General features: G+C 57.8%; 1 protein-coding gene across 2 annotated transcripts in view; it reads right to left on the bottom strand.

Moving 5' to 3' along the window:
* Positions 1-699: 699 nt before the first annotated feature.
* Positions 700-26976, bottom strand: part of IGHMBP2 (immunoglobulin mu DNA binding protein 2) — a 27099-nt gene continuing 822 nt past the window's right edge. The window contains exons 2-15 of one of the 2 annotated variants that reach the window (XM_035013465.1): positions 24902-25071; positions 21769-21952; positions 21444-21541; positions 19123-19286; positions 17635-17835; positions 15794-15941; positions 13119-13293; positions 10603-10785; positions 10170-10288; positions 9576-9670; positions 8515-8638; positions 6812-7687; positions 4415-4587; positions 708-1830 (exon numbers count right to left, since the gene is read on the bottom strand). In XM_035013465.1, coding sequence (XP_034869356.1) covers positions 1633-1830; positions 4415-4587; positions 6812-7687; positions 8515-8638; positions 9576-9670; positions 10170-10288; positions 10603-10785; positions 13119-13293; positions 15794-15941; positions 17635-17835; positions 19123-19286; positions 21444-21541; positions 21769-21952; positions 24902-25071 — 2908 coding nt within the window. In that variant the 3' untranslated portion in view covers positions 708-1632. Of the gene's footprint in view, positions 1831-4414; positions 4588-6811; positions 7688-8514; positions 8639-9575; positions 9671-10169; positions 10289-10602; positions 10786-13118; positions 13294-15793; positions 15942-17634; positions 17836-19122; positions 19287-21443; positions 21542-21768; positions 21953-24901; positions 25072-26976 lie in introns of both variants that reach the window. The other variant, XM_035013466.1, reaches the window with a different exon arrangement.

Genomic DNA, 26976 nt, shown 5'->3' with positions numbered 1-26976 from the left:
ATTTGTCAGATGGAGAGAGAAAACACAAGCAGGTGGAGCGGCAGGCAGAGGGGAAGCAGACTCCCCACTGAGCAGGGAGCCCGATGGGAGCTCGATCCCAGGACCCCGGGACCATGATCTGAGCCGAAGGCAGACGCCCAACTGACTGAGCCACCCAGGCGCCCCAGGACAGCACAGACATCTTGAATGCCTGGTCAGGGAGGCTGCGGTCACAGGGACACGAATGGCGTTTAGGGTCAGCAGGTGCAAGGTCTGTGTGAAGGGGTCTGGTGGCGGGGGGGAGGGCAGAGGACATTCCAAGTGGGCCGAGAGCGGGTGGTCAGACCCGGGGCCGCGGACGTGAGGGGAGGCAGCCCCCAGGGAGGCGTCGTCTGTGCCGCCTGCCTCTTTCTTCCTGGGGCAGCAGCCTCGCTCCCACCACCTCTCCACAGAGGCAGGCTGGTTTGTACCAGCTTACAACTCCAGCCTTCCCGATTTCAAACTTTCCTTCTAACTGGTAGAAGAGCCAAGGATTTTTTCCCTCCCCTCTGGCATCTGTCAACAGGGACAAGGCTCCCACAGGGGCCCTGCACGCCCACCTCCTTGCTCCGAGTGCTGCCAGCACCTTCCGGATGCCCAGCGCTCGGAGCAAACGTGGGCTCGCCCTGAGCCCCAGGACACTCCAGGAAAGGGACAGGGAGCAGGAAGGGGGAAGCGCGTTCACCGTAGACACATAACCACACCACGGGCGGTGTGCATAGATCTTTATTTTACTCTTTAATTCATAGCCCACTTAAACAAACAAAACTCTGAGACTAAACTGTGACATCGCCTGAGGTTCTCCCCACTACAGCAGCCGGCAGAGAACGCTGGAGAACACCCGTGGGAGGGCTCGGCTTTGTGTCGGCCGCGCCGCCGCCCTGCGACAGCTCTTTCCTGCGACCGCCACCCGCGAAGGGCTCACTCGGGCCGGGCACCTCCAGACCGAGCAGGAGCAGCCTGAGCTGTGTCTGCCGCCCTGCACGACCAGGACGGGTCACGGCAGCCGGCAGGGAACAGGGCACAGACGGAAACCGGCCTCGGTGAAGTCAGCTGCGTGGGGACACACGGGAGAGGCACCCGGCGTTCTCAGACGCGTGATCTGACTTTTCAGGTGCTCTCCCTCCTCTGGTGGCCTGAAAGCTGGCCGGCCCCCAACGGTGGGAATTTCCTTGTACGAAGCTTGAGGGGGCACTGGGCTGGGGCAGTCTGAGGGAGACCCTCACAGCAACACCCCCCAAGGTTCAGATGTTGGGATTTCGGTTCTGACTGGGAAGGAAGGAAGAGACTGGGAAATGGTCCAGGGCAGAAGAGGGACGGGACCTGCCCGGACCGACCCACACCAAGCCCAGAGAGGGGGCCATGTGGCAATGACCGCATGCCCCAGGCACCCTCCTCCAAGAGCTGTCAGGTTAGAAGAGCTCATCTCCAGGGTCCAAAACCTCACCCTTCCTCCCACAGACACCGTGCCCCACCCGGCTCTGGTACAGGCAGGTGGGCCAGGCTGCACAGCGTCACGGGGAGCAGCTACAAGAAAGCAGAAAGCAGCCCTGCTCGCCCTCACAGGTTTTTTTCAGACAGAAGCTCTGGAGCTGCGTGTGAAGAGCTCACCCGTCACTTCTCCTTCTCCTTCCGTTTACTCTTCCTCTGGCTGGTCAGCTCATCCAGCTTCTTACCCAGCCTCCTCTGGAGCTGGGCCCTCTTGGCTGGGTCCAGGGACCTGTCCTTGGTCCCACTGCCGGCGTAGAGGACTCCGTCCCGGCTGATTCTCTGCCGGGCGTGGGCACGAGCCCTTTCCCCACAGCCATGGATCTGGGGGGACACAGCAGTCAGTGCCGAGCCAAACGGGGACAAAGGCCCTGCAATGCTGCCCATCGCAGAGCTCAGGGACCACGAAGCCCCAGCACGAGGTCTTGGAGGGGCTCCCTACTCCTCCTGCAGCCGGACCCGGTCCTCACCAGCAGGCTGCCGGGGTGGGGGGCACGAGGGCACAACCACAGCCCTGCCCTCAGCTCAGCCCGAACCGTCCTCTGCACACATGGTGGTGCAGGGCCAGATCCCCACACCCTCCCTGATGCGGGGTGACGCGCACACACCCAGGGCCCCCGGCAGCGGCGTCTGAACATCAACACGTTGGCGACGTGCCCTGCAGCCACGCTGCCCTTCCGTGAGCACGCGGCCCAAGTACAACCACTGTCCCCTCTGGGCCAAAAGCTGCGCTCTTCAATCTGCCCCCAACGCTAGGCCTGTGGTGGGAGCTCCGCAACGAGCCCGACCCGATGGAGTGCCCCCGTGTTTCCAGGAAGCTCTCACGTAACTCCTTCCGTTTTTGAAAGGACAGGAAGAAAGACGGAAGGAAACCTCCGAGCCTGCCCAGTGCCCAGCACTACAACCAGTGTGTGTCCCGGGTCCTGTCTAGAAAGCCCATGCTAACCCACTGCACAGACCAAGGCTGTTCCCTTGGGAACTGCCGGGTGGGGCCCAGTTTGGACCTCACTGATCGGCGCCCCCAGCCCTGTGCGCAGCTCACCGAGACCCCTGCGGCCGGCCACCCGCGCAGTGCCTGTCCTCCCCCCACGGGGTGTCCTCACCCTCGCCCCTCTGGGCGGCCCCAGGCCCACAGGCTGCCTGCCACAGCTCTCCCAGAGACAGCCGGGTGGCGCCAACCTCTCCACGTGGCCCAGGATCCCACACCCAGTGTCCCCCACTCCTCGCCGCACCCAGGTCAGGGGGCGAGGGCTGAGGCACACTGCTCACTGCACGTGTGGGAAGAGCGGCTCGGGCTGAGGCCGAGTTCGTTTGCCCATGTCGCAAGGGGGCAGGTGACAGGGCTGGTGCTTGCGGCCCAGTCCCCGCCGCCCAGCTCTTGCCATTTCTGCAGAGCCTCAGCCCACAGCACGTCTCTGAGCAGGGGGACTTGTGGCCCTGCCCGCAGCCAGCACCTCTCGTCAGACGGGACACGGTGCCGGTGCTCCCCGCGGCACTTCCGGCCACATGGGGAACATGTGCTCCCGGGGGGCCGGCAGCTGCTCCTGCAGCGGGAGCTGCCCAGGGTCTGGCACCTCCCTCCGCCCCGCACCAGGGACCCACAGGCTGCGCCGGTAACGCAAGCTGCTCGCCCAAACCTCGCACCTGACGACGTCTAAACGTCCTAGATAAACAGCTTTCCCGAACACCACACGCTTTGTCAATGGGCACGAATACAAACTGTGCACACACGGGCGTGTGTCAGGAGGGGAAAGTGTGTGCACGCGTGCAAGGGCGAGGGAGAGGAGCCCCTGCCCGGGAGGAGGCCCTCTCTAGGTTAAGAGGTGGCAAAGCTCCCTGTTGGCAAGCAGCTCCACCCGCTGACCCAGAGTGGGACGCCACCAGCACCCCCGTGCAGCTCGTCCAGGATGGTGACACCCCAGGCACCACTTGCCCTCCCCCACACCTGCCCCTCCCACCCTCCTCCAAGAGCCCCACTGCCACGTCCCATCGGCCCAAACCAGAAACCCAAGGGCCCCTCTGGGTCCTCCTTCCCCTTTCCATCACGACCCACAACCCGTTCAGGGCCCCCAAGTGCCATTTATTCTGCACGTTTGTTGACTGTGTCTTCGGCTCCAGGCCCACGTTCAGGGCCCAAGCCCGCTGCTCCACGCTCTTCACGACCCACCCCAGGCCCTCCCAGCCTCGCCCTGAGCCGTCCCTGTGCTGCAGGCAGGGCTCTGGCAACATGGTGGTGCTGAACCCTCAGGGCTCCCGCAGCCTCCGGAACCAGGGCTCGACTGCTCAGGGCGCAGGCTTCTCAGCCTCCACTCCACCCTGCCGCCTGCTCTGCTCCCAGCTGCACAAAGGCACCCCCTCCCTGGGGCCTTCACACATGCCCTCCCCAGCCCAGCCCCCACCCCCGCTGCCAGCTCGGCACCGGGTCCTCCCTCACCACGGTCAGCACGTGGCACCAGACGTGGCCTCATACCCAGGTCCCACAGGTCCTCGCCCCCCTGGGGCAGAGATGAAGCCTGCTCTGGCCCCCAGCTCCCCATGCCTGGCAGAGGAGATTCCCAACCAAATGGGCTCAAGAAATGAACGAAAATGGGCACCCAGCCCATTTCAGACCGCAGGCCGGAGGCCCCACCTCCCACCTCCCCTAGGCTAATCACTGACGGACCCCAAAGACACTGAACAAAATCCTCTCTGCCCAGAATTCCCACCAACTTGGTTGCAACCTGGCAAGTGTGACGTTTCACTTCCTCATGCCTGGATGCCTCCAAAACAAAGCAGGGGTCCGTGTCTGTCCGGAAATGCCCAGTGCTCGCGGCCAGGCACCGCTGGTGCACATCGGAGCACATCTGCCCAGAGCCCTGCAGACACCGCCCCCCCACCGCCGTCTGAACCCCGGGAGGGGCCGCCGTACCTCGGGCAGGTGGTGGCTGAGGCAGAAGCGGCGGCCGCAGTGCAGACAGAGCTGGCCCACAGTCACGACGCTGGCCGTGCACTTAGCGAGGCCGCACATGTTATCAGCCTTGATGGCGGCCGCGACCAGGGCCTCGAAGTCCTCCTCACCGGGCAAATCTACAGCCGCGTGTCCTAGCGGAAGAAAAGGGCCACTCAAACAGGGAAGAACACAGACGCCGGACTCACGGCTGCCCCACCGAGCTGCCGCGCCCAGCTTCCCAATTTCAGTTCACAGTCAACAGGCAGATGACCCTCGGTCATGCTCGGTGTCTGTCCAGCCTACAGCGGCCCTCCTTCAGCGAGCTAATAACCGGTCCCTGCCGGGCGGTGTGGGCCGCATGCGGACCTCCTAGAAGGGGCTGGCGGTGCACGGAAAGTGCCCCTGAAGAGCCCATCCTCTTTCATCAACAGAACATCTAAACACGACGATGTTCCTTACGACGTTAACCGTACCGGGGAAACGACAGCGTATTTGGATGAACCACAGCGTATTCGCAGATCACAATGTTAGGGGACCTCAGCGCTCCTGACCAGGTACGTAGAAATCTTTTGAAGTTATCAGAAAATGCTCACAAGCGGAAGAAAAACACGAGATCACGTGTAAGTGCAGTTCTGTGAAACACACACGTGTACCCCAAACACCTGTGCGTGGACGTGCGGGGAACACCGGGAAGGCATCCGCCAGGCAGCTGTCGCCAATGACCTGGGGCACGGACACAGATGAGACATGCCGGCGTGCGTTTTCCCTGAGTTAATTCTTCGTACTCGGCATGCTGCAGTGCCAGGCACCCGGGCCAGGACTGTCGGCCGTGGCGGGGACCCAGGGGCAACCGTGAGCTCAGCCCCACTGGCCTGCAGGTGCCTCAGTCGGCCACGGCCACGCCGGTCCCTCCATGCGGGTGCGACTCTGCCACGGTCCCCTGCAAATGGGGAGGTGCCCCTAGCCCGCCCCCCCCGACGGGCTGCAGAGCTGCTAGGCTCTGCTGCATTCACATGGGCCCCGAGGCAGGGGAGGGACGGACGTGCTGAGGCCCAGGAGCGGTACCAGGAGGCTCGGACAAGGCCTGCCAAGGTGCTCGCTGCTCGCTGGCGTCTTCAGGAAACAGGACGCAGGGACCAGGCACGCAGCGTTCAGGCCCCAACCCAGAAACGAGATCTCACAGAGTCCTGAGCACTCATCCCACAGCACCTGTCGCTCCCCAACCCTCCCGAGTGGCAGGCAGCCCTTGATGTGTCCAGTGGCACCCTTCCCTGAGGGGCCTCCAGCCATGGCCCCGGGGCCTGCTCAGACTGGCTCTGCTTCTCAGGTGCGGGGACCTCGGCAGAGTCTGGGGACCAGCTGGACAGGTCACGTTCGGAGCCTGAGGGGCAAGATGAATTCTGAAGGTGGCTGCTTGAATAAACACTTCAAAACTGAGCAGTGCTACCATGGCCTAAACAGGGCAAAGTCTCCCCAGGACCCTCTGTCCTCAAGTGAACACACCACACACCCCAGAAGGCAGGCCAGGTCCTCCCGTCAGTGTCCCAGCACCTGCCCTTCACAGTACTAACCTCCTCTCGGTGTGGTTTAGAAAGGCACGTGACATTTCTTCCCTCTGCCTCTACAGCCGCCCTGGAGAGCAGGGGTGATCTTACTCCCCAGCACAAAGCTGGGCACGTGGGAGCTACTCACTAAACCCCACACAATGAATCAGCTACAGCCTCAGGGCCCTGAAGCTGCTTTCTAGGACCAGGAGTCATGCCCGTGCAGCTTGGTCACAGGAACTCAACGAGAGAAAGAGGACGCGCCTGGCTGTGCGGTCCTCCTCGGAGAGCAACGACAGCTGGAGTAAGAGGCTACCCAGAGGCCTCCAGAAAACCCAGGTCTTCAGGCTCAGTGCCCGTGGATGCTCAATCACAGTGCGGGACGGGGGGCAGAGCAGAGAGCCCCACGGAGCACACAAGCGCACAGCCACCGCGGCGGAGGATGGGAGCCGGGATGCGGGCCAGCCGACCTGCGAGCCCACTCGGGTCCCAGCGGAACACGGATGAAGCCCAGCACGGAGGTCTGCGATTGCCCGCGGGCTCCTGTCCACTGTCCCCATCTCCGCTTCCAGGCTCTTCCCCTGCAGTAAGTGCACCCCAAGGGCCTTCTACCTGCCAGGCCCTGCCTGAGGACCTGGGGACGCCAAGGTCACCGTGACCAATCACTGCCCTCAAGGAGCTCACACCCAACCAAGGCGCAAGATGCAGAATCAGGGCAGTGGCGCGAAGAAGTCCTGAACCTTTTCGAGGGTGACAAGCAGGCTTCAAGTGGGGCAAACACCCCAGTGAAGGGGACACCAGGCCCGCATTCCCATTGGATGAACCCACTTACCTTTTGCTTCTTTCTTCTTCTTCTTCTCTGCTAACGTGCGCGGCCCGGAGCACGAGGCCTGCTGCCCCTCCTTGGCCGGCCGCTCCCGCCTGCTCTTCTCCCTCTGCAGCCTTTCCAGGTGCAGGGCCTTCAGATTCAGGGGGTCCTGACTGCTCTGCTCCCCAAGAGAGGGCTTGCTCTGTGTGGGGCTGGGGCTGGGGGCCGTGGGCCCGGCAGGGGCTTGGCTGCCGGTCCCTGCTGGACGCTGTAGGGCTGGCGGGGCGGGCGGGGCTCTCTTGCTTACGGTAATGAACCTCTTCTTCCCTTCCCCAGTGCTGTCATGCCTCAGCCCATGCTCTTCGGCTATCTGGTGGATCCACATCCTGTCGTGGGAGTTCAGGGAAGCAGGAAACTCCAACTGGGTTTTCTCACTCGCCACAAACTCGGCGATCTTGGCCCTGAAGTGTTCTGCACGGTCTCCGCTCCCCGCTCCCTCTGGGCTGCCTCCGTTGAGCCTGGGCTGAGAAGGGACCTCAGGGCCCGAGGGCTGCCCACCCGGCCTCCTCCGCTCCAGCCCCTCAGCTGCTCTGGCCTCCTGGGCCCCCTCCCGCGGCTGGCCCCCAGGAGGCTTCCTGGCCAACGCCGCAGAGCCGTGGGGCTTCGCGCCAGCTCGGCCGTGGCCCTGGGAACTCTTGTGGGAGTAGTTTTCAGGGACGATGTCGTCAAGATACTCGAAGGCCGTGCGCACTGCCCCGTGCTCCGCGAAGTGATCCACCAGGGTCTTCAAGAAGGTGTGCTTGCTAACGGTGTGAGAATCACACACGACCGCCACGTGGCGCCGCGCGCGGGTGACGGCAACGTTGATCCGCCGGTCCTCGGCAAGGAAGCCCACTTCGCCTAGGAACGAGCCAGGGTGAGTGGCAGGGCGGGCCCAAGACGGGGGAACGGAAGACGGACTCTTGCACCCGAGCAGTGAGGATCACCAAGGGGATCACCCAACAGCCCTCCCACCCGCCACCAGCCGCCCCCACACCGCCGCCCCGCAGGCGTCCTACAGCCCGCCCAGGGCCTCCCCACCCGCCTCCACCACACGTGGCCTGCAGGTGGCAGGTACCAAAGCGCCGCTCCTCTCCAAGTACGACCTCCTCCCTCAGCCCAGCCCAGAGAGTGACCGCAGCCGGCAGCGGGGAAAGCGTGAGGGACGCTGCAGCACCTCAGCTCCCTGCCCCCCCCCCACTCTCATCCATCCTCAGCCCCCACTGAAGGCGCCTTACGAAGCCCAGACAAGCTGCTTCTGGGTACAGCCCCCAAAGGAACGGCCACACACCGCAGCAGTACAAAGCCAGGTCCTGAGGCTAACTGCACCTTGAGGCCCAAAGCCAAGCTCTGTGCTTCAGGGGCCTCCCCGGCCTGCGCAGGGCGTCCAGGCGGCCCCCGAGGGCGCGCCCGCACCCCCGTGCTGTCAGCCTCTCGCTCTGTCCCCTCCGCCGGGAGCACCGGGCCCCACCCCGCAGCAGCCCAGGGACCACCCCCGCCCCCTGCGGCACTGGCCCCGAGCGGGCTCCGTCAGGGCCCCACTGCCCCCTACTCCCTGCCCGCTTTCTTGCCTGCCTCCAGCCCGACGGCGAGCTCAGAGGCCGCACTCGCACCACCCGGCACGGCCCCTAGCAGAACCGCAGTCTGCCCTCTGTGCCGCCCAGAGGACTCTGCTGAGCCCCACGTACCTTTCCTATTGGATCTGACGAAGGACAGGACCACAGCCTCCTTCTCTCGGCCTTGGAAGCCATCGACGGACTTAATTTCAAGCTCGGGGTGCCTGTGGGCAAGGCTCTGCCTGAGCAGGTCCACCTGGAACACCAAGTAAGGCCGGTCCTCAGCTCAGCTCAGGCCAGGGCAGCCTCGACACTCTGCCCTTGGGACTCAGCAGAGGGCCTCACACTGCAGAACAGCCACGACCATCGCCTGACAGCTCAGTGAACACACAAAGCAGCACCTCAGCAGGTCAGACGTGGCCCCACAGCCCAGCACTGACATCATGTCGTTTCTTCTGGCTCGTGACCAGCCACCTGCCTCGGACGCCCCTTTGGGTGATGGCTGTGAACCAGGAAGGGGTGGCAGCCGATCCACAGACCTCATGATACTTTGCTGCAGCTGTGTTTTCCCACCAAGAAAGACAGGCTTTACCGATAAGCACGTGGGCACCAAGAGAGAAAATGCGAGAAACCCCGAAAAGAAAGGAGCAGGTGATGGTTGCTCCCGCTGGCCCAGCCTCCACCCCTCCTCCAGGTAACAGGCAGCACCCCGATCTTCCTTCAAGAAACTGCCCATCCCACGCTCAGCCCAGGAAGCAGAGCCGGCCCTCCTGCCCAGAGATGGGCAGGGACCCTCCTCTGGCCACAGCAACCAGCTCAGAGATGGGGACTTGAGCCAGACTCGTAAGACCAAAGCTGAGACCCTGTGGGAGATGCCGTGAAGGGGCCAGCGGTCCCCGGGGCAGCCCTGTAAGGATGGCGCCAGCCCAAAACAGCCAGGGCCACTCGGCAGCTGTCCAGAAAACGAGGCCAACCGGGGAAGCCGGCTGACATCAGGATGGGGCAGGGGTGTGGCACGGCAAGTACAAGGGATGGACGGACGCAGACACTTGCTGATGTCATGTGAGCCCCAGATCCAGTCGTGAGGTGGTCGATTCCACCCGGAGTTTACAGTCACAGAGACACTAAGTGACCCCCATCATTCAGGCACTTGTGGGTGACTGCGCCCCGACACACAAAGTGGCCCCTCGCACCTGGAGGTTGTATGGCGTAATGATGGCGATGTCACTCGCTTGGACACCAGCGTCCACCAGGGCCTGGATGTGCAGACTGACGAGGCGCACTTCACCTGGAGGGCAGCAAGCAGGCTGTGAGTCCAGGTCACCCCGCACTGATCCCCGTCATTCATGCTAGCTCCTTCAGCCCTCCGCCCAATTCAACAAACACATCTTACACTGCGCCTGGGGTAATGCCCTGAGCCGCAGGGTTGCAGATCTAGACAATGAAGACGCAGGCCACGCAGCTGAGCCTCAGTTTACCTCTGCAGTGCTGAGTGTGCGACCCAGCAGGCTGGTACCATGGGTGAGCAAGGATCTCACCAAAGGCTGAGCAGGCAGAGCTGGGCCACCTCCTCCCCCCCGAACCAGGGCTGCCCGCTGAGAAGGGCGCTGCGAGTGCTCCCGTCTGGCTCGAACCCCCCAGCTCATCGGGGACGGGCTCCCACCTCCCCTCTTCTCCCCCCTCACTCAGCTCCTCCAAGGTGGGCAACTGCAGACACTCTGGTTTCTACGAAGAGGAGCTCAGGGTCTGTGTAAGCCAGGAAGCTGGCCCCGTCCAAGCAAGCTCACCAGGGTTCCCCTTAGACTGGTCATCCTCCTCTTCCAGTTCAAACAGCCCGCAGCCGGCCGTGTCCACAAGCAGCAGGGGGATGCTGGTCTCCTCCGTGGCAGCCACTCCTGGGAGGTCCCTGCACACAGAGGAAGACTGAACTCGTGAGGCCAGGGCAATAAAGCGGAGCTAAGGTCCTAACCACAGAACTCACGTCTCCCGTCACCCCCTTGGGCACGGGCTCTTCCCAGGGGAGAACGGGGCTGCTCCACTGGGAATACAAGGGGCGTGGAGAACATCAGACACTGGGCACCCCAAGTGCAAGAGCAAGGCCCCTCTCCCCTCCTGAAACCAGCCTCAGAGGTGACTTGGACTCTAAATGTCTCCTGAACATGGTTCGGGTGACCCGAGGGACCCAGGGCAGGCCAGGCAGGGCAGAACCGAGTCACTCACCGTAGGAGGTGCCCAGCCACGGAAGGGTGGGCCGTGAGCTGCCCGTGGTACAGGGTGTCCGAGGCCCAGCGCATGATGGCCTCGTGCATGCGGTACTGCACCCTCAGCATCCGCACCACACACGTGCCGCGTTCCTGCACCAGGCGCTCCAGCAGGCTCAGCGACAGCCCCGCCAGGGCAGCCCTGCACCAAGACAGCAACCAGAAAGCGGAGCCTGAGCCCCCGAGTCCAGCCTGAAACCAGGGGCCAGGAAAGCAGTGCTCAAGCCTCAGAACCCAACCCCCCACCAAGCTCTGACCTAAAATTAAGGGTGTGGTCACCCCAGAGAAGCCCGTGTCCTCATCCTGGAACCTGCGAACATGCGACCTGACCTGTGTGTGTGAAGTTAAGCTGGGACGATGCGATCACAGGGGTCCTTCTAAGAGGGAGGCAGGAGGGTCAGGGTCGGGGGAGAAGACATGACCAGACGGAGGGTTGAAGACGCTGCCTGCTGGCTTACAGAAGGAGGTGGGGCCCAGGTGAAGGAGTGAGGCGCCTCCAGAAGCTGGAAAAGGCTAAGAAATGAACCCTCCCCCGGAGCCTCCCTGCCAACACCCTGACTTTAACCCACGGAGACAGAGTTTGGACTTCCGACTTCCAAAACCGCAGACAATTAATCTATGCTGTTTAAGTTTGTTCCAGTAGCAACAGCAAACCATCACAGACAAATTACTTAAACTCCAACATACTTCAGCCGCAAGTAACCCACTGCTAATCGTAACTGCAGCTAACGTTCGCTCAGTCTTCACACCTTACCCCTACTGACTCGCTGGATCTTCACAGAGCCTTAGGAGGTCGTGTTGTGCTTCCCACTTCCCCAGGGGGAAAGTCAGACACAGAGGGGGGCGTGACCAGCCCCAAGCCACCCAGCCAGTGAGCTGCGGAGCCTGGAGCTCCTCTTCCCCAGGAAGGCACACCACCTCCTGCCGAGTCGGTGACACTAAAACCGAGGGAAAGTTCCTAATCGTACTTCAGGGGCCCTCGCTCTGTGAGCTCGTAAGACATCATGGTCAACCTCTTCCCATACGGACACCTACCGAAAACAACTCACACCAAAGACACGAGCGAAGCAGCTGCCGGCCCCAGTCCCAACTGAGCGCGGAGAGCTAGCCCTCCTAGCCAGCACGCGTCCCCCAGCAGGGGAGGGGGCGTCCCTGCCCCAAGGGCACAGATCCAAACGCTCTCCACACAAAGGTCTGTGGAGGACAAAGCTCTCTTTCAAGGGCCCCTGGCACCCCGGAACAAGTCGCTGAATAGCACCCACAGAGCTCCGGTCCGGAGGCGTGCATGCACGCCAACTCCCACCCTGGGGAGCAGTTCTCCCACCAGGACAAACTTCCCAAACGTAGCCCCCCATTTCCACCTGGACTGCACCCGCTCTGAGGAACCAGATTCTCTGAGAGACCCTGACCTAATGCCCCTCCGCCTGGGGGCCCCACTCCACTCTGGCGGGGTTCCACCCGACAAGCGCTGGCGTGTCTCCACTTCCGGCCGTCAGAGAACACCAAGGGAGCGTTCCGAGGTCCACTGGGACCTGTCCACACTCACAGCCAAGGAGAGGACCGTCTCAGGCGGCAGCGGAACGAGAAGACAGCCACCTGCGCGGGAAGGCCTGCCCTGCCTCAGGGATGGTGGGCGGCCCCAGGCGAACGGACACAAGGCCAGCCCTGGCCCCTGCTGCATGTGACTCACATCCTAGTTGAGACGGCCAGGGAACAGACAGACTGACACCTGACACGCACCACTGCGCGGGAGGGGGAGGGATGCGTGCTCAGAAATACTGAGAAGCGCTGAGACAGGGTGGTCACGGGGGGCCACGAAGGGGGCTCACCTGAGAGAGTACCGAATGGAGGACGGCAAGGCCACCCTGTGTCCGGGAAGGAGCTGTCCGGACAGGGACAGCAAGGGCAGAGGAGGCCCGTGTGGCCGGAGCAGTGGATGAGGGGAGCAGCAGGAATGAGGTGAGGAGGGGGCTGGGGGCGGCCGCGCTCACTCACAACACTAGGGACCGCCGCTCCATCTACAGCACGTAGGATCGGAGCCTACAGGGTCGCTCCTTGTGGCCTAGGTGGCAGGATGTGCCTAGAGGTCAGGACTCTAAAGTCTCCACGCCAGGCCGGAAGCTGATCGACCCAGAGGCCAGTCGGCCCGCCCGCAGAAGCAACTGTCTCTCGGACCCCACCCGGCGGGAATGGGCACATCGACCTGCTGGCCTCGCCAGGGGAACTCCATTCAACTGGCCCAGACTGGGCACGGTGCCAGGTGCTGAGACTACAGAGATGTGCGTGGCGGCTACAACCCCCGAGCTCGGGCACACGCGGCCTGACCCGCCTGACACCTAAACCAGCGCGTGCAATAAAACAGGCAGGAAACGCGCAGAGGAGGGCACGTCAGGGCTTCTGGGCTGCCACGCCCCAGGTCGGACTGAAGGGGTGGCGGGAGAGGGCGGAGAAGGGCACCGCGGGCAGGGCTCTTACTTGTGGGAGACCGTGGTGGGGGGCAGCTGCTTGTGATCGCCAGCCAGGATGCACTTCCTGGCCTTCAGCAGGGGGATCCAGCAGCTGGCTTCCAGGGCCTGGGCGCACTCGTCGATGACCACCACGTCGAAGTGGCCGTCGGGCAGCAGCTTCAGAGGGCCGTCGGAAGAAGCACCTGGTGAAATCGGAACCGTAAGCCTTCACGGAAGGTGCTAGCCGCATCCTAGAGGCTGCGACCACACCGAAAGAGACACCAACAGGCCCGTCGGTTCAGAATCCAGTCTGGCATGAAGACTGTGTAAGAAGTATGCATCTTGGAATAAACACTCAGGAAGAACGTTAAAAACCTCTTGTTCCAGCCCACCTGTGTTTCAGTGTAGGGCAGTATGCTCCTAGGCAAGTGCCACCCCAACATCCCGATCACCAGAATCAATCACCCCTTGGGGCTGGGACCAAGGCCTTGGAAGGGTATCTGATTTCTAAGTATTATTTCCGTACCACCTTCTGAATCTAGAGCTTAATTAACTACCCCGTAAGATGTTCTCTTGGACATGCACAATAATTAACCGAGCACCCATCTGGGGAGGAGGGGAAGAGCCCCCGTGTACTTGACAACACAAAACCATGGCCCCAGCTCCTTCTTGGGACCGCCGTGCCATGGCAAAAGCTCACGTGTGAGCAAGACCCGGGCCCCACGCCAACCCTCATAACCAGCAGTGGGCCCGGGCAGGCCACCCACCCTGAGCCTGTTCCTCATCTACAAACGTGGGCACCACCTGAACCTCACAGGGCCGTTACGATGACCAAATCCTAATACGGTACATACGTACCAACACAGACAAAGTACGAAGGTGCCTGCCACAGGAAGGGAGGTTTTAACATCAAGACTCAGACCTGTGTCTTGATGAACCCCCTGAGGGATGGGGTTTGCAAGGATGGCTGGAGAAGCTGCTGGAGGAGGCAGAACTTGGTGGGTTCAGAGTATGGATGCAACCTCACGGTATAAAGAGAGGCACGTCCAGGAGACCCATTCTAGCTCCCCATCCAACAGGACAGGAGGACTCAAGAGGCCACAAGCTGACCTTGCCGAGTTGGGGGGGAGGCTGCATTGTGATTTCCAGCAAGCACCACATTTAAAGATTTGATCAGGTGGAGAAGGACCTCTGGAAACCCTCTCCCTCCACGAGAGCAACAAGAACACCGGCAGCACTGTCGGAATAAACTTTCTCAGAACTCTAGTAATTAGCTAAAGGCTTGTAGCAACCCAGGGAGTGTTTGTTTTAAAGGACGTGGCTCCTGGGGCGCCTGGGTGGCTGAGTCGGTTAAGCGTCGGCGCGGTTCAGCTCCGGTCATGATCTCAGAGTCCTGGGATCAAGTCCCACATCAGCCTCTCCACTCAGCAAGGGAGTCTGCTTCTCCCTCTCCTTCTGCGCTCTCTCGCTCTCAAATAAACAAAACCTTATGATAATTTTAAAACACCAACAACACAAAAAAGGGGGCTCAATCTGGGCCAGAACACAGAGCTCTGCGGTGTTCCTACAGGAAAGGCCCTGCCTGCGGCCCCGGTTCCGTGGGAGCCTTGGACCCAACGGCCGGCAATCGTGGGAAAAACCCGCAGCGAGGAGGCAGAACTCCCTTGAGGCCCCGCTCCCAGAGAAATGCCATGACTGCGGCTGTCTGCCAGCTCCCCGGAAGATCCACTCTCAGGACTGTACTCTCCTGACTTGGAGCTCACCTGACGCAGCCAGCCCTGCCCTCAGGCGCTTGCCCAAACCGTCAGGGTCTCTGAAGCAACTCGTTGACAGCTGGCGCGAGCAGGAGGTAACCTGCAAGCCTCCAAGGAAGAGTCGGGGAGCGAGATGTCCATGGGGGCTTGGGAGAGCTCCAGCCTGTCCCCGGGGACCCAGTGGGCCACACACACTTGTCAGGCTGTGTGCATGCACGTGCAAGACTCGAGGAGGCCGCAAGCGCTCACGGACGGCTCACCCTGGCTCCGCAACAACAGGAAGTGAGGCCTGGGAGTTGTAAAAAGTGCGCCCCAACACACACACGCAGAGCCCCCTCGGCCAAGCCCGGCAGATGCGCTGCTTCCGGAGCAGGAGGCACTCTGTGGGATCCTTCCTGCCCCCTAAGCTGGCAGGCTTCAGAGGCCGCCCAGGGCGACGATACAGGCCTTTCGGGATCAGCTCAGCAAAGTCACTGAACAACAGAACAGTAACAGCAAGCTCCGGGGAGGGAGGAGAACCCAGTTTCCAAATCCCTGATCCAGGAATGAAACCAGTGATGTTGTTACACATGCCACAGATAGTTTTTACAGTCAGGGGAGGATATGCACAACTCTAGACCTGTGCGTGCAATCAGTTAGATTAAATGAACAAATTCCTTGAAGACAGCAGCTTGCTCAAGAAGAGGAAACCTGGGTGCTCGCTTCGGCAGCACATATACTAAAAAAAAGAAGAGGAAACCTGGATAACCCTGTATTAGGTGTCAGTGAAACAAACGGAGTTTGTTGTTGAAAACCTCCTCACAAGGAAAACTCCCTGGTGGATCCTACCCGCTGTTGCCGGACAACTCTACACAACCCCCCCCGCCCCCCGCCCCCAGCAAACTGCGGAAGGGAGAGCACCTCCCGGCCCCTCTGGGGACCACAGCGGGCACAGACCCGCTCCCCTCACCTGTGTTTGTCGCCAGCACCACGGCTGCTGACAGGAGGCTCTCCAGCATCGCAGCCTCTTCCCTCTCCTTCAGCTCCTTCCTCAACAGCTTGATTTCACTCCAAACACTACTCTTCTCTCTCTTATCCTGGGTCTGCCTGTTCTTCGCCTGTGAAGAAAAGCCAAGAACACATAAATACATGCACACAACTCTGCAAGAACTTAGCTCTTTCGTGCTCTTGCAGTGCTTCTGTTTATAACCAGCTGGTCCACTTCACGAAGTCTCTCGAGAGGCACTAATGTGTCCAAAACCTGTCTTGAAGGAGCAACAGATCCACACAGGTAAGCAAGCTCCTGGCACCCCCTGCGGCCTTCCAGCGAGCATCACCCGCACAGGGAGAGGCAGGGGGGCAGAGTCAGGCCCTCGACACGCGCGGCGGATTGAACTGTAACTCAGACGAAACCAGAAATTGGACCCCACCCTATCCTGCACAGTCACCGCACGTGCTCTGGGCAAGAAGGAACACCTGCCATCCCAGGATTTGGGTTCTAGCTGCTTCCAGGTGAGAGGCTACACTTCAGCTGTTAGTCCACACTTGAAAAGAGAATAACAAAGTTTCTTCAACCTATAAAATGCTTACCTAAGGCCTTTCTGTAATACTAAAAAAGACACCCTTCCTGGGGCGCCTGGGTGGCTCAGTCAAGCGTCTGCCTTCGGCTCAGGTCATGATCCCAGGGTCCTGGGATCGAGCCCTGCATAGGGTTCCCTGCTCGGCAGGAAGCCTGCTTCTCCCTCTCCCTCTGCCTACTTGTGTTCTCTCTCTATCTCTCTGCCAAATAAATAAATAAAATTAAAAAAAAAAAAAAAAGACACCCTTCCTAACTGTGATTTCTCCTTTGGAGGATGGAGTGTGGCAGGGTTGACCGGAAGGGTCTTCCTGCGCCTCCCTTATGGAGAAGAAGACCCTGAAAAGCACTGAGTCAACGGGAACAAGAAGTGGAGTCATCTACACTTGCGGTGGAGGGAACACCATCCGTGCGCACTTCTACACCCCCTCTACCCTCGAATGACATGCCTCATCCTGTCCCCACCTCTGCTGGGCCCACACTGGCATCTGGAGTGCCACCCCACTACTCCACGCCCATAGGAAGGCTGACTCGCGGCCCCCGCCCTGTGGGGCCAGGACACCGAGGGGCACCACCGTGAGGCCGTGAGGCCAGCTGACAGCGAGCAAACGGGGAGTGTCGATCAGAGAACCACCGAGCTCCAAAGTACCAAACTGCAAGATAAAATACCTCTCCAATCTCCAAGTAACCCATCACCGCTGCCTCTCTCCCACAGGGGGGTGTAAAATGGACCAAAAATTGGGACGAGTTTTTGAATTTTTATTTTGCCAACATTACCTAGCCAACATGACCAGATCTAGGGGACGCTTAGAGAGATGTCTTCTTTAAGATGATCCCTCACCTACTCACGAAACTACTTTGAAAACAGTCGAGTCCCTATTACATGCTGAGTACAAGTTCCTATCAAAAGTAGACAGTCTTTTTTTTCTTAATAAAACCGGGAGAGACCTTTTTTTAATGGGCAGTCCTGATATCTGAAATTCTTTATTTTTTTTAAGTAGGCTCCATGCCCAGTGTGGAGCCCAACGTGGGGCTTAAACCCACAACCCTGAGATCAAAACCTGAGCTGATCAAGAGTCAGATGCTTAACAGACTAAGCCTCCCCGATGCTTGAAATTCTTAAAAAGAACTGGCAGAGATGAAAGAAAACCGAGAGGAACACAGACAGAAGTGACTCCAAGGAAAGACTGCGGATCAGAAACCACGCAGAGCGGTCGCTGGTAGGAGCTACGTACAAAGGCCTGATCGATGTCCTTCCTGATGTCCGCGACAATCTGGGCGCTGTCACTCCGTGCTAACACCGCGTCGAGGGAATGCTGCTGAATGGACTCCAGCAGGCGGGCAGGGTGCCCGAGGCGCAGGACTCTCTGCTTACACCGAGCCAGACGCTCTACCAGATTGTCCACGGCCACGTTAGAGGGAGCACAGCACAGAACCTGCGGAAGCAAAGCTCACATTCGGCGACTTCTTTAGTTAACCACTTCAGTTCACACTAAAACAAAGGGAAAACCTTGAGGATAAAGAAAAGAGGACAGAGTATGCACAAGTGGGCATGTCCGAGCGCAAACCTACAGCTGGAGGAAGGCTGCGCGCAGCCTAGAGGACGCACATTACCGCAGACTCCACAGGAGCTTGGGTCTTAAGAACTCCTAGTCACCAGAGCACCAAAAGTGTTAAATAACTTGCAACTGGGGAAAAAAAGGACCCGAAGATTAAAGCGTGCCCTGAAATTATCAGGACTGGAGCATCCAGCTCATCGCCAGTGAAATCACTTTATCACCTGACAAAGTGGAACAAGGGAAAATCTTTCTGATGGGCTCAATCTTGCTCCTAAAACTATTTTCTGTAGTGATTTCAATCAGGAGAGAAAAACCCGAAGCCCCACCATCAGAAGCAGGTGACAGCTGCAGGGGCAGTGGGGCGGAGAGCCCCCCGACACGAGCCTCAGAAGCAGGCTCCACGGCCGTCCCTCCCCACATCCTGAGGGCCTGAGCGGGAACAGGGCTGTGTTCTTTCTCGCCGTTTATGCAAAGAGAAGGCATCCAATCAAACCCCCAGACCTGCTTCCCGCCAGTGAGTCATCACTTAATCAAGTTTTCAAATGCCTACACCAAGTCACTCGTTTGCAGGAAACTACTGGACAGTTTCGTGGCCAAGCGACAGATCTCCCTTCAGCTCGAAGCAGCGGTTCTGCCCGCAGAGGAGTGGGAGGCTCGGAGCAAGAGCCCTGGAGAGCGAGTCTGCCTGAGTTCAAACCCTGGCCCTGCCACCCACTGCTCCTGACTGGGGCTGTGCCCTCAGCTCCGTGTCCTCTGGAAACGGGGGGCACTGGCAGCCCCCAGCACCCAGGGTTTCTGTGAGGATTACCTGAGTGATGCATGGAGAGCACTCAGAAGGATAACTGTTTCATAAAAAGCACCCAATAAAATGCCGACCATTATTATTCTAATTCTTACTGCGATCTGACATTCAGAAACAAAGATTTTCTGAAATTTTTCCACATGCTCAGAATCCATGGTGACTCATGTTGACACAGATGGGAATAAAAGACCCTTTCTCAGCCATTAAAAATATAAGTGAACAGTAACATACAACACTCCGCGTCTCAGAAGATCGGTCACCTGTGGACAGCACACGGGCAGGAGTGTTCCTGACCAGGCTGAGACCCAGCTGAGCGCCTGCGAGCCCGGCACGGGGAGCTCATGCGTGGTGACGGGGCCCACCTTTAACCCCTGCCTCACAGCCTGCAGAACGATCTCGACCACGGTGGTGGTCTTCCCAGTGCCAGGAGGCCCATGGATGATGGCAAGCTCTTTCTGCGACAGCGCGAAGGAGACCGCTTCCTTCTGGGAGGCATCCAGGGAAGTGTTACAGAACGGCGGCGGCTCTGCGGGAGAGGCGACAGGGTCAGGCTCCTGCTCGGTGCCCCCAGTGCTTCCTCCCAGCAGGGGGCACTGACCGAGGGACGTGCCGCCCACGGGGCTCTGGGACCTCCCTGGGAGCCAGCCAGCTGACACAGAATCAACCTGCCTGGGCTTCCAGCGGTTCCTCCCGGGACAGGAAGTGGCAGAGTATGGGCCACAGGCCCAGTGCAGCTGGCTGCCTGTTCCGTGAGCCCGGTCTCCCCGGGACCCAGCCACGCCCACTCACGGACGCGCTCTGGCAGCTACAGCAGCCCACGAAGCCCAAAATATTCACGACCCATCTCCTTATTTAAGAAGTTTGCCAACTCATGCTCCACGATAACAGACCTCTCTCAAGTAAATGTTTCTCGGAATCTATTTATTTCTACTAGGGGCGCCTGGGTGGCTCAGTCGGTTAAGCGTCCGACTCTTGATTTCGGCTCAGGTCATGATCTCAGGGTCGTGAGATCGACGAGCCCACTGTCGGGCTCCACACTCAGCGGGGAGTCTGCTTAGGGTTCTCGCTCCCCCGCCGCCCCTCCCCTCCACGTGCACTCATTCTTTCACTCTCTCAAAAAATAAAAAATAAAAATTATTTATTTCTACCATGTTGCCCTTTTATAAGCGCCATGAAATGACAAAAACAAACGACCAAAAGGAATTAGGAGCAAATTTGGGAATCCTGTTTGTGAACACGGAATCTTCCATGATGAAGACCAGTTATCCGCCTCCTATGCTCTGCGCTCCGTGTCCAGCTCTGCAGGGCGCCTGTGTGAGGAGACGCCCGACCCGTGAGTGAGCAGAACGCCCGGGCACAGCGCCCTGAGCTGGCCTGGCCACTGACACAAAGCTGAAAAGCAGCAGTAGACCGCCTGACCCAAAGCCCCAGCGCACCCCGCTCTCCGCACCGCATCCCTTTTCCTTAGCTACCCACCTAACCACAATTTACCGAGCTCCCTAAAACACAGTAAATAAATTTCTAATTCAGTGTCCGCATAGTAGGCTCTCGATAAATATTTGGCAGAATAAAACACTGAAATGTGAGTGCGTGCAGAACCTGGAGGTACCACCCAGCAGCCCTGTGTTTAAAGCCAACACAACTCTGGGTGGCTGGCACAGGCCCGACATCACGTGGGCACAGGCAGCAGGAGAGACTGAAGGTTCACTGAGGCCGTGCTGGGAAAGTGGCAGACTCAGACTGTGGAGGATTGGCAAATCACGGCAGCTGCTTGCGGAGACAACATGCTCCCCTCCAAATGGGTTCTTCAAGACCACAGAGGGATAGGAGACAGCGCAAAGACAAGGACGGGGTGCACGTGTGCACACGTAATGCCTGCATGTGAAAGACACGGTGTTCTACACGGAAAAGACTAGAACACACACAAATACTAGGGAGGCTAACTCCAGATGGCAGGTTCTCAAGAGCTCTGTTTCCCTTGCTAACGCTCTTCTTTATTTCCAAATATTCTACAATTAACACACATTATATTACTCTTCTCATCAGAAATAAGCAATCTTCAATTTGAAGGATGCCAAGAAACAATCAAATATGTTCAGAATTAGGACTTGAAAGTTTTTTTTTGTTTTTGGGGTTTTTTTTTAGATTTTACTTATTTATTTGACAGAGAGAGAGAAAGAGAGACACAGCGAGACAGGGAACAGAAGCAGGGGGAGTAGGAGAGGGAGAAGCAGGTTCCCCAGTGGGCAAGGACCCCCCCATGTGGGACTCGATCCCAGGACCCTGGGATCATGACCTGAGCTGAAGACAGTCACTTAACAGAATGAGCCACTCAGGTGTCCCAAATTAGGACTTTTCAAACAAACACAAAAACACTATTAAGCACATATTGTGCTCAGCCATCCTATTTCCACAGATCACCGAGCTAGAACATGCTTACATCTTAAAAGAACATAGATACATTTGAGAAAACGTTGTAAAGTCAACAGAACGAGCTGCTTCCTTGCACTGAGTACGCAAGAGTCCAGTCCACATGAGTCACTCAAAGAAATTTATAAAAGACACGAAAAGAGATGCCTTCTAACTGCACGTCCTCGAACTCTTACTCAAACACCCTAGGCCCTGCTGTTCTCGGTGTTGCCACAGTGACTTCAATCAGAAAAGAAAACACAAAGGTTCTTACGTATCTCACTTGCAGGACTGGGGGCTGATCCACCAAAGAGGACCTCTATGAGTGAGAACGCGGGGCCAGAATGGTACTTCTTTAGGGTGATCAGAGCCCTGCCAAGGGAGAAAACGAGAATCAGGAGTTTGGTGAAAACCAGACATTGATTCCCTGCCCAAACCCCTGCCCAGCGTGGCCACCTGCAGCCGCCGCCTCCCATGAGCAGCCCCCAGTGACTCCACACTCATTGCAACTGCTCTCTTCTGCCCAGCAGGACAAGCGATCGGGGTGAGTGAGTGGTGCTTGAGGAAGAAGAACAAGTGATTCCCAGTCACACCCTTACTTTTTCAGTCGCTTGTAAGTGACATCATTGGCAAGTTTTAACAGTCTGTAGGCCTGCTCCCGGTCCAAGCTCAGCTGGAAGTCGTGGGACTCGTCAAAGGCCACCGTGACCAATCTCTGCGTGATCCGGGTCAGGATCCCCGTGGCCAGCTGACTCCCTTCGTCATACAGACCCACTATATCGCCTGTAGAAACAAAGATTCAAGTTACACAAACACTGTGCAGACTTAAGCTGTGAAGTATTTTATATAATAAATTCCAGCTATCTCAAATATCCTATCTCTATTGCTCTCTTTAGGAATGAAACCAGTAACGGTAAAAGTTTGTTAACGAACACCTAAATTAATATGAAAATTGACTTGAGATCAACGAACTGTTTAAGGCAAACATGCCAGTCAATAAAACATTTAAAGTACCTACTCGCTCTGTGCCAGGCACTGCTCTAAGCAATGGTCTGATTAAAAACAAGACACAGACGTCTGCACCAAAGGTTTTAGGGAAAGACGAAGCCCAGGAGGAGATGGGAGAGGGACAAAGGCATCATCTTAGAAACAGTGTATGGCAAAGCCTCCTCTGAGTGGTGACAGGTAAGCAAGATGGGCCCTGAACAAAGTGGGGGCCGCAAGCACATCTAGGAGAGAACATTCCAGGCAGAACGGGAACATGAGTGAAAGAGGGAGAGAGGTCATTTGCTGCCCACCCAGCACAGATCTCCCCACTTTCCATGGTAATTGTTGGGTGATTCACTCATCCACCAGGTGACCCTGACACCAGGGAAGGAGCACGCAACCTATGCCTGAACCAGTCACTGCGTCCCACGTCCCCGGCCACAGTGACTGTTCAGGGATGAACACGGGACCAAATCTGCCCCTGAGATGCAGTGACACTTTTGCTTGGCACCTGGGAAAAGGCCCTCCGTCTGTCCAGCTGGACCAGAAACCTGAGGGCATGTCAGGGCCAGAACTGCTATCAGGTGTTGCCTGAGAAGGAAGCCAACCCAGAAGATGGCAAAGCCAGGAAATGGAGAGAAGTTAACTTCAAGCAACCTCCCATGAGCCCTGAAGCCAATCTTCTAGTATCACAATCAATGTAGTCCTTCTTGCCCAAGCCCATCTGGCTTGGCTTTTCTAAAAAAAAAAATTTTTTTTTTTAAAGATTTTATTTATTTATTCATGAGAGACAGAGAGAGAGAGAAAGAGAGGCAGAGGGAGAAGCAGGCTCCCAAAGAGCAGGGAGCCCAATGCAGGACTCGATCCCAGGCAGCCGAAGGCAGATGCTTAACCATCTGAGCCACCCAGGTGCCGCTAAAAAAAATTTTTTTAAGATTTTTGTTTGTTTATTCGTCAGAGAGAGAGAGAGAGCACACAAGCAGGGGGAGGGGCAGGCAGAGGGAGAAGTGGGCTCCCTGCTCCGGGACTCAATCCCAGGACCCCAAGATCATGACCTGAGCCGAAGGCAGATGCTTAATCGACTAAGCCACCCAGGCACCCCTGGCTTAGCTTTTCATCATCTGGAACAGAAGACAGTTCTGACCAAAACAGACTCTACTCTGAGATAAAGCCAGAGCTACTCATGTATTTACACCCCCACTCTTCCGTGTTGGAAAGTATATGCCACAGTCAACCAGGCACCAGGCACGCTCTTAAAGCCTGGGCTGTTTTCCTCCAGGCGATGAGTTTCATCTACACCTCGAACCTTTTCTCTAGCTCCTTCCCCAACTTTATAGAGACAAGCAGCAGACGGCAACAATGCTCCTGGGGCAGGGTCTGGTTCTGTGTGCAGGGCCTGCTGTGGGGCTGAGCACAGAGGACTCCATGCCTACTGGGACCTCCCCACCAGCGCCCTGCATAGAACTGACGTTTCTAAGCTGAGCCTTAAAACTGCTCTGCAGAAGAAAAAGCAAGAAGCTCACCTCAATCTGATCAACAGTTGCAGCATATCAGATTTTCCACAGAAATGCCGCTTCCTCTGACTTCCTGTTTATGAACCCCTCATGAATCTCTGGGGTCACACTCCACGATGCTGGCTAACTGAATATACCACTGAATAGGTTTTTACTTTTGGTTTTCAAAACCAATGTCCACGGACATTCGACCCCAACAGCAAAGTGGAAAGATGCCACTCTAACGCCCCCAGCCCCCATCTACAGAGGGCGGGCAGCGATGAGCTCTAGCTCACTCCACAAGAACACGTGAGACCTGACTCCAACAAGCAGCCCTTCATCCCCTCTGTCTCCAAATCCAGCCCAACTGTGGGCAAGAGTTTGGGAAATCAGAATAGGAAACCAAAACCCGTCACCACCAAAACAAGGCGGAAACTTTTCTAGAGCAAGTACAGCACAGCCATGCTGCTGTCTCCAGGTCTGAGGGCTCCACCAGACACCCCGGTGTGTGTCTCGGCAGCCTCTTCTCTCCAGCAGGGCTGGCACGATTGTACCCCGAGCGTGCTGGGCACGAGAAGCTGGGGGAAGACAGAACCATGCACACCGCACCCCGGCGGTCCAAGGCAAATACGAGGACAGTCACATGAGTTTTACCCTTTCTAGGAGCCATGATAAAAAAAATTTAATGGGCGCCTGGGTGGCTCAGTCGGTTAAGCATCTGCCTTCGGCTCAGATCATGATCCCAGGGTTCTGGGATTGGGCCGTGTTGGGCTCCCTGCTCAGCGGAGAGCCTGCTTCTCCCTCTACCCTTCCCCCCTGCTCATGGTCTCTCTCTGTCAAATAAATAAAATCTTAAAAAGAAAAAATTTTTTTAAACAAACAAGTAAATTGATATTAATAACAACATATTTTAACCCAATACATGACAGATACTATTTCAACATGTATCAGATTTCAAAAAAAATAACTCTGGAGATAGTCTAAATTTTTTTGTACTGGAGCTTCAGAATCTGGTGCGTCCTGCGCACGGGTCAAGAGCTCCGGGGCCACCTGTGGCTGGTGGCTGCCATGCTGAATACGCAGACCTAGGCTACCAAAAGGCCACATAAGTGGTGAATTTCTAATTAAGGGTTCTTCACTGCCACACTTTATTCTCCAACTAGCCACGTACAAGCCGGTCTTCACGAGAGTAAAAGTCACAGTTTGGAGACCAGCGGTATGCAACACATGCCGACGTCACAAACGCACAGACCCGAAGTAAAGCTGTTGCTGGGAAGCACCGCGGCAGCTGCACATCTCCTGGGCTCAAAGGTGACCAGCAGCCGCCCATACAGCCCAGTCCGCTGGCTGGACACCTGCAGCTTCAGCAAACACACGCCTCGGCTCTGCAGTTCTTTCGGAGAGATGTTTTCCTGCCAAGACCTGGAAGACACCCAACACTGAGTGTTCAATATTTACGCTTTACCAGCTTTTACTTCCACCCATACAAGACGAATGTAAAAGAGAGAGAAAAGCAGACAAAGATCTGTGCACGGGCACTAAATAAAACCCAAAAGGGCTCCACATCTGCCCCGGCATCCTGCTGCTCCCCCACCCCTCCTGCAGGTAGAGCTGGTCTCTTTACTAGCTCTACTCACACTCTGCGCCCTGGTTCTCCCGGGTCACTAAGTCCATCGGTGCCCCCACCAACCGCTCGCCATCGGTACCCGCATGAATCCACTCTGCCTCTCATCCTCACCACCATAACCCTAGTTCAAGCCACACCCCTCATCGTCTGGACCAGACAGAGCTTCCTGCCTCCTAACTGCCTGACCTCAGGGGCTTGCCCTGACCAGCTGCAAGCGGGAGCACCCACGAAATCCACCCTATCCACTCCCCTTTGAAACTTAATAAAGGAAAACCTCACTAAAGTGGAGTGGGGAGGCCAGAAGGGGGAGCTGCACCATCCCCTGTCAGTTACAGACCCCGACAGGACAGAATCCTCAATCAAGCAACAGGGAAAGATGCACATCGCATACCCTACAAGAAATCCACCACCCCTCCAACTCATCCAGTGAGCAAAGGTCATCATCCTGAACTCCTGCCTTTCTGTAACGGACTTCCATTCAAAACAATCCCTCCCACGCCCTCCTTCTCCGTAAAATAAAGGTCCTCTCCTTCATTTGTTGCTCTAACCTAGAGTTTGTGCCACAGCTTTCTTGGCCGGAATTTCAATCTCTGCCATTATGAATAAACCCATCTTGCTAGTAAAATAACTGGCCATTTTATTTTTAAGGTTAATACCCACACCCCCACACCCCCCTGCACTTAACTGCTCAGAGAGCCATCCTCTGCACACAGAATACAACACAAGCTCACCCACAAGGCCCTCCTCAATCTGAGCGCTGCCTGCCTCTCCGTGGGTGCTCACGCTCCTCTGGGTACTGAGCTGAGCGCCTGACAGCAGACCATCTCGTGCTCACCCCAAACCTGTGAAGTGGGAAGTGGCGAGGTGGCTAAAGGTCAGAAATGTAACCTGCAAAGTCCCACAGCCATACCTGGAGCTGGGGTTCTACCCAGGTCGATATGACTGCAAAAGCCCTTAATCTTCTAATCAAAAGCCTCTCACACAAACCCATCCACATTTGCAGTGCAGTGAATCAGACTGCCTAGCCTCCAACCCGACTCCACCTGTGTCACCTTGGGCAAGTTACTGAACTGCTCGGTGTCACGGCCTTCTCACGCACAAAATCAGAGAAACGCTGAGGGTTAAAGAAACGAACATACAGAGAGAGCATTTACAGGACTCTCTAAGTGTTTGCGGTCACTGTTTCGGCTAAATGAATATTCACGTCCAGGGAGCAAGCAGAGCTCTCTCTAGTGCCCATCTCCCCACACCTCATCCAGGATGGCTCCTCCACCCACCTCACTCATTTTTGAGCTTGGCACCACCTGCCCCTGAAGCCAGCCTTAGCCTCGCACTCCCCAGGGGGAGCTGGTCTTCCTCCACACTTGCTCAGCCCTTTCTGAGAGCCCGCACTCGCGCGGACACACAAAGCGTGAGTGCACCTAGCTGAATGGCACCATTTACAAGGACCCAGGCCCAGCCCCTGCCCAGACCCAGGCCCCTGCCCAGGTCCCCTGCCCAGGTCCCTGCCCAGGCCCTGCCCAGGTCCCTTGCCCAGGCCCACCCCCCTGCCCTGATCCCCCCGTCCACCTCTCTGCCCCCGCCCAGGTCCACTGCTGCCCAGGCCCACCTCTGCCCAGGTCCCTTGCCCAGGCCCACCCACCCTGCCCAGGCCCAGGCCCACCCCCCTGCCCTGATCCCCCCCACCCACCCTGCCCAGG

This window comes from Mirounga leonina, unplaced genomic scaffold, assembly GCF_011800145.1.
Source record: "Mirounga leonina isolate KUSES-001 unplaced genomic scaffold, KU_Mleo_1.0 Mir_166, whole genome shotgun sequence".
NCBI lineage: Eukaryota > Metazoa > Chordata > Mammalia > Carnivora > Phocidae > Mirounga > Mirounga leonina.
The sequence above is the reverse complement of the archived record's forward strand: the minus strand, read 5'-3'. Positions and strand labels throughout refer to the sequence as shown.